The sequence below is a fragment of the Octodon degus genome, unplaced genomic scaffold (assembly GCF_000260255.1).
Source record: "Octodon degus isolate 3935 unplaced genomic scaffold, OctDeg1.0 scaffold00061, whole genome shotgun sequence".
Taxonomy (NCBI): Eukaryota; Metazoa; Chordata; class Mammalia; order Rodentia; family Octodontidae; genus Octodon; species Octodon degus.
This window is the reverse complement of record NW_004524637.1, coordinates 8,275,514-8,282,676: the sequence shown is the minus strand read 5'-3', so window position 1 is coordinate 8,282,676 and position 7,163 is coordinate 8,275,514. Positions and strand designations below refer to the sequence as shown.

The 7,163-nt window shown below is 43.8% G+C and overlaps 1 protein-coding gene across 5 annotated transcripts in view; it reads right to left on the bottom strand.

The window, feature by feature from the left end:
* Positions 1-7,163, bottom strand: part of LOC101563666 (cell cycle control protein 50A) — a 46,761-nt gene that overhangs the window by 9,805 nt on the left and 29,793 nt on the right. For all 5 annotated transcript variants that reach the window (XM_023718685.1, XM_023718684.1, XM_023718683.1 and 2 more), the window contains 4 exons: positions 6,640-6,747; positions 5,595-5,682; positions 3,515-3,664; positions 466-672 (listed from right to left, as the gene is read on the bottom strand). In XM_023718685.1, the coding sequence (XP_023574453.1) occupies positions 466-672; positions 3,515-3,664; positions 5,595-5,682; positions 6,640-6,747 (553 nt within the window). The remainder of the gene's footprint in view (positions 1-465; positions 673-3,514; positions 3,665-5,594; positions 5,683-6,639; positions 6,748-7,163) is intronic.

Below are 7,163 nucleotides of genomic sequence, written 5' to 3'. Positions count from 1 at the left end.
AAAAATCAGCTTCTTAATAAAGCACCTACTTTTTAAGCAATTTACCAAGTGATATGCTTGAAATTCTACTTCAAATCAGATATAAATGTGAGAGCTTTCTAGAAGATATATTCCCTACACACGCACGTACTCAGAAAAATGCAGGGATCAAAACTAACATACAGGGCCAGGGAAGATAGCTCGGTGGTCTAAGCAGCTGCCTGGTAAGCACAACGACACGGGTTTGATCGCTGCTGCCCCATGCCGCGCTGGCCCCATGCCAAGCCAGCCACAGAAAACAGGTGGTGGTATACACCTGTAATCCCAGCGCTGGGGAGGCTGAGACAGGAAGCTCACTATGAGCTGCGCAGCAAGACCCTGTACCAAATAAGTGATAAATATTAAAAAAAAAAACAAACAAAAAAACCCTCACATACAAAGTGACACGCCCCGGCACTGAAGAAGGCTGCAAACTAAAAAGGATACTATATGTGATGTTCAAATAGTACTGCCCAGCGGGCAACGTCGGACGCAAATCACTCGTCTGTTCTATGAGACGATACAGCTTCCGGAAAGTAGGCAGCGCCGCAGTGCGCATCCAAACGATGAAGTCCTCATTGATGAAGCCATTGTTGTCCTCATCCGAATCCAGCATGTACACCGGCTTACGCCAGTTTACTGGCTTTGTTGTTCCTTAAAGACGAGTGGGGGAAGGATGAGGAAACAACATACTCAGTTTCAAGGAATTTCAATGAAAAGTCACACTCTACTAATACAAAGACAAGCAACATGTAATCTGAAACTTCCATTGTGGAAGCACACATCTACTGGTGTTCAAAAGAGCCTTAAGATTCTGGGAAAGCAGCAGTACCAGGTCCGAGACAGTGGCCAGCAGAGGCCGAGGAAGGAGCTTGAGGAGATCCGCAAATGTGGAATGAGAAGCTGCCGTGATGTCCAGGTTGAGGAAGCTAATTTACTGACGTGGCCAGGGCTTCCTGCTCCTGACAACCCTCCATAGGATAAGGGGCCTTCAGAAATGAAACCAACTTCCCAGCAGCGTATCCGTTCAAACCACCAAAGATCACACTGAACACAAAGATCTATCACCCAAACATTGAGGAAAAAGGGCAAGTTTGCCTGCCGGGAATTAGTGCTGAGAGCTGGAAGCCAGCGACCAAGACTGACCAAGTAACCCAGTCCCTCACAGCACCGGTGAATGGCCCCTGCCTGAGCGCCTGCTCCGGGCTGACCTCGCTGAAGAATACTCTAAGGACCGTAAAAAATTCAGTGAGAATGCTGAAGAGTTTACAAAGCAATATGGGGAAAAGCGCCCTGGGGACTAAACTCTGCCACAAATGATTCCAGCGAGTGTGAGCAGAGACCCCGCGCAGGGCACTCAGACGTCCCGCACAGCAGGACTCTGGGAAACTGGCATGCGCCACTGCCCAGCATTCACTTGGGGCAGGTACTAGCTTTCTACAGTTTTCTTAATCAAAAGTGATCTAGTAACCTGTACAGAAAAGATTAAAAATTTCAGAAATTCTAAGAAAAATGAAAGAACCCTAAAATCTATCAAACCAATTCCTGGTGTACCAAAATAATTTACAAAGACTTGGTTCATATTTCAATTGAGGTTACAAAAATAAGAGGGAGATTACTTAGAGCAAAAATATAATGTTAAATATTTATGAGCCAGCCATAGCAGAACATGCCTACTACCCAGGTATGCTGAGAGGCTGAGATAGAAGCGTGGCAGAAAACCAATTTTAAAAAGTGGGGACGTAGTGGGCTCAATCCACAGTACTGCACCAAGGAGGAGGAGAGAGAGGAAGAGGAAGAGGAAGAGGAAGAGGAAGAGGAAGAGGAAGAGGAAGAGGAAGAGGAAGAGGAAGAGAAGGAAAAGAGCAGGAGGAGGAAGAAAAGGAGGAGGAGAGAAAAAAGAAGAGGAAGAGCAGGAGGAGGAGCAGGAAGAGAGCAGGAGGAGGAGCAGGAAGAGAGGAGGAGGAGGAGCAGGAGGAGGAGCAGGAGGAGGAGCAGGAAGAGAGGAGGAGGAGGAGCAGGAGGAGGAGCAGGAAGAGGAGGAGGAGCAGGAAGAGAGGAGGAGGAAGGGGAGCAGGAGGAGGAGCAGGAGGAGGAGCAGGAAGAGCGGAGGAGGAAAAGCAGGAGGAGGAGCAGGAAGAGAGGAAGAGGAAGAGCAGGAGGAGGAGCAGAAAGAGAGGAGGAGGAGCAGGAAGAGAGGAGGAGGAGGAAGAGCAGGAGGAGGAGCAGAAAGCGGAGAAAACAGACTGTTAAGGCAGCACTGAAACAAATTCGTGTTATAATTAACAGTCTTCTTTACAACAAATTTTGCAACAGGTATAAAAGATTATAAGAAAATTCCAAGGGGCTGGGGAGATGGCTCAGTAGAATAAGCGTTTGCCTGGCAAGCATAAAGGCTTGAGTTCAATCCCTGGTTCCGCCAAAAAAAAAAGAAAAAAGAAAGAAAATTCCAAAGAAATTGGATTTACAATTAAAAGTATGTATTTCCTTCAGTGGTTTTTTTTTTTTTTCTTGGAACCAGGGATTGAACTCAGGTCCTTGCGCTTGCCTGGGAAGCGCTTATTCCACTGAGCTGTCTCCCCGGCCTCCTCCTTCAGTTTTAACATTTCTTTTTTTCTTACAGTGCTTAACACAAAGTGTGTGTTCAATAATACATGCTTTAAAATCTAGTTATTTTAAAACAATAAGCAGAAAATATTACTGATGCAAATAGCCACTGTTCACTGTTATGTATGACACTAAATCAAACAATTAATAAGGCACTCCATAATAACAAACTTTGATTACCACTCAAAATTCGAAAACAAGAATAAAGAACTTAAAAAGCAAATCATTTACATAAAAGGCCTATAATGCTCAATAGCATTCATTCATGCATGCAACAAATATTTATAGATATGCTAGGGTCCTTTTAGGCACAGAGAAACAGCAAATAAAACCAAAAATCTCGCTCATGCTGTGAGGTTTAGCAGAAGCAAATGGATAGGCAGGCTAAATAAGAAAAGTTACAAACCAATGTATAGTATAAAGAAATAAAAGCAATGCAAGAAATAAAAGCAATGCTCCTCCTTCAGTTTTATTTTTATTTATTTTTTTATTTATTTGAGAGAGAGAGAGAGACACAGAGACAGAGACAGAGACAGAGACAGAGACAGAGACAGAGACAGAGACAGACAGAGAGAGAGTAAGTGTGTGTGGTGTGTGTGTGTGGCCAGCTCAGCCCACCAGGGGGCGGGGCTGGCTGGCATGTGGTGCTGGGGGATCGAACCGCGGTCCCTGATGCTTTGCTAAGCTTGTTCTAAGTAGGTGCTTTAGACCACTGAGCCATCTCTCCAGCCCCTCCTTCAGTTTTAATACATCATCAGAACTTCTACCTAAATTGGTATGAAGTTGAGGAAAGAAAAGCTGTTCATGCAAACCTTTTACTAAAGATAGACAATGCAAGTGACTCCACTGAAGTATCTGGTTTGTTCTGTAAGGGATGAGAAATGTTCACCTTTAAATCGTTCTTCCAGGCTTCCCGCTCCAGAAGGGTTTCTGAATTTCACGTGTTTATCTGTCCACCAGGCAATGCCTTTCTTTTTCAAAGTAATAGGTGTAGGTGTGGGATCAGACTCATTGGAGACCAGAAACAACTCTAAGGTATCTAGCAAGAAAAGGAAACTAGCAGTCAATATCTGCTAAAGATCTGTGATGCCTGCTTTCTTACCTGGCACTTACTCCCCAAAGTGGGCGGGACAGAGAGGGCCCATGGGGCGAGCATCAGGGCGGGAACTGGGATTTGAGACGAGCACTCGTCCCTGCTAAAGGCCTCGGTCTCTTTCCTCCAGGCCAGCCAACATGACATGGTCACAGGTTTCAATATTTACCAGTGAAATTAGAAGGTAAATCTGCCTTTTCAGAACCTCATTCCCGCCTGATGTGTCCGGGCACAGTAACTCCTGCCTGCACACCGGCCCACACAGCTACGGAGCCCTGGAGGTGGCGCCAGACCCCGTGGATATTTGTGCTCAAGGAATCTCAAATTAAATCTATGAAACTAACTCCTGGTATACAAAAAAGTTTACAAAGACTTGGCTGGTATTTCAATTGAGACTACAAAAATAAGAATATTCAGTATACAACAAAAGGGAAATTACTTACAGCAAAAATACAATGTTAAGAAATATTTATGAAAGGCCGGCCAGATAGCTCAGAGGATTAAAGGACCTGCTTAGACAGGCACAGGGACCAGCGCTACAGCCCTGGCGTGCCACGCCGGCCCTGCCCCGGGCACGCTGAGATGTGACTGAGGCTGGGCGAGGTGGCGCGCACCTGTCATTCCAGCGCTTGGGAGGCTGAAAAGGAGGATCACTACGAGTCTGATCCGCGTAGTGAGACCCTGTAGACCCCATACTAAATGCATTTTTTAAAAAAGAAAAGAAATATTTACAAGCCAGCTGCAGTAGAACAGGCCCCGCTACCCAGGCACGCTGAGAGGTGGCAGAAAACCTCTTTTAAAAGTGGGGATGTAATGTAAGTATGCAGCACACCTCAGGGACTTGGTATAAAAATACACACTGCTCGCAGTAACTTTCACATGCTATTATTTACCGAAATGATAACATCTGTGCCATACTGGGTTAAACAAAAATATTATCAACATCAATTACACTTGTTTCTTTTGAGAATTTCAACTAGTAGAACATTAAAATTAATAATATGGCTCATGGGGCTAGCGAGATAGCTCAGCAGACTAAGTGCCTGCTTTGGCAAGTGCAACGACCAGCGTTTGATCCCTGGTCCTGCATGCCACAACGGCCCCACTCCTAGGGTTTGATTTTGAATGAAATCAAAGGCTGACTGAGCTATCTGCAGAACTCAATCAGCCTTTGATTTAAAATTCAAGCCCTGGCTTTAGTACACAATGAATCTGTAAGGAAAGCTGGCTATAAGTAAGGTGACACTGGAACCCTCGAAATATATTCCCTTCAATGCAACTTCCACTTGCTTATATTACTATGTAATATTATATTACTATATAGGTATATATCAAATTAATATCTTTTGGATGTTGAAATCCCCAGGGGTGCTGGGCATGGTGGTCTGGGAGTGGTGGTGCCTGCCTGTAATCCCAGTGCTGGAGAGGCTGAAAACAGGAGGATCCACTATGAGTCCGAACTGCATAGTGAGGCTCTGTACTAAATGCATGAAAAAAAAAAAAAAACAAACAATACAGCTCATGCTTACAGTCCACACATCTCCACTGAGCTCCAAATGCCTTCTCTAACGGCATCAGTAACCAAAATCAATGGGAGCATCAGTCTGGCTTCTATTTTAGAAGGAATGTGAGATTAGCAAAACATCTTGCTTCTTTCTTCTCAGTGACAGGTATCTGTGCTTAAATATGAGGACACTCAGAAGAAAGTCACAAAGCATTATAAACCCCACTCAATACCTAATCAATTATTTATTATAAAGCTGAATTTCTTGATTTCATTCATGACTGCTAGACTATCAAATCTGCAGGGAGACTGTACAAACCCTCTGAATTATGCAGGTCTACATCAGCATCTACGCTTGCATTTGTACCGTACCATTAAACATGCTGTTGGCAATAGCTCCACAGGGAGCCACTGGCAGGTCTTCATTTTTTCGGTAAGGCTCACACTCCTTACTGGGATTCTGGTTTTCAGAGGAAAAGAAGAGAGATATTACCTAAACCTCTGCCAAACTCAGTCAGCCTTTGATTTAAAATTCAACCCCTGGCTTTAATTGATACACAATGAATCTGTAATGAAAGCTGGCTATAAATAAGGTGACACTGGAATACTCAAAATACATTGCCTTCAGTGCAACTTCCACTTGCATATGTTAATATGTAATATGTATTACTATATAGGTATATACCAAATTAATACCTTTTGGATGTTGAAAGCAACAGAAGCCACAAAACATAGCCAGGTGTGGTGGTCAGCGTACCTAGAATCCCAGCACTCAGGAGGCTGAGGCAGGAGGGTCATTGTGAGTTCAAGACCAGCCTGGGCTACAAAGTGAGCGCAAGGCCAGCCTGAACTGCATAGCGAGACCCTGTCTCAGAAAGAAAAAAAAAAATTCTAGGCTCCGCCCCTGCAGACACTGACATTATCAGACTCAGGGGAGTTCTGGAAGCTGTATTTTCAAATAGCTGCACAGAGTTTGGCAGTCACTTGTCTTCTGGAATTTACTGCTCAGGTGTCCCCGAAGGGCAAAGACAAATGAAGAGCACCCCATCCTATTTGAAACACACTCCAGAAGTTAAAAGCAGCCTATCTGCCTATGTTCCTAGTACGGTAACAGCGAGCAGTTCCAAGCAGACCACACATACACCCAGGATGCGAGACGCATCCACACACCTTCCCAAGCAAGACCCAAGCCCCAGTGGTGATGAGAAGCAAACGGCTGCTGCTTTAGTGTCTTCTGGCATAAGAAGTAATTAAGCTGTGCAAGTTCGCAGAAAAGAACTGTAGTTAACACCCCTCGCTAGACTAAGAACAAATAACGAGTACTAACCAGTACCAAACACTCTCCATTCCTGACCCAGCGTTAGCGTGTGTTCTTACTCCACAGACATCATTTTCATAATTTCATCACTTTACTTACAATTAAAGCACCAGCATCTCCATTGAGCTGACTGTCGTCTCGAGATTTCACGTAGCGACGATGATTTTGATAGAAATTAGACAGGCCGTAATACATGAACACATTGCCCTAGAAAAGGCGGAAAGGGAAAATTTTTTTCATATAAAAACATACATTTAAGGACAAGAACAAAAATTAAAGTTTATTGAAAGGAACAGTTAATGTTTACTTGCTGGCAATCTCGCGTGCCAGTATCTGGTAATCCGAGTAACAAATTTGATGAAAACAGTATGTAATGTAACAACCATTGTTAATTTTCTATTCCTGCTTTGAAATTCTGTACCATTTTTATTGTTATATGTTGTTGTGTTTTTGCCTTTGTTCTCATTATTTGTTTTAGGGGTTTTCTTCCACTTTAAAATAAAATAAAAAAACGAAACAAAACCATATATTATGGGGCCTGGGACATAACTCAGCAGTGCAGCATCTGCCTGGCAAGTGCAATGGCCTGGGTTCAAGTCCAGGCACCAAAAGAAAAAAAAATT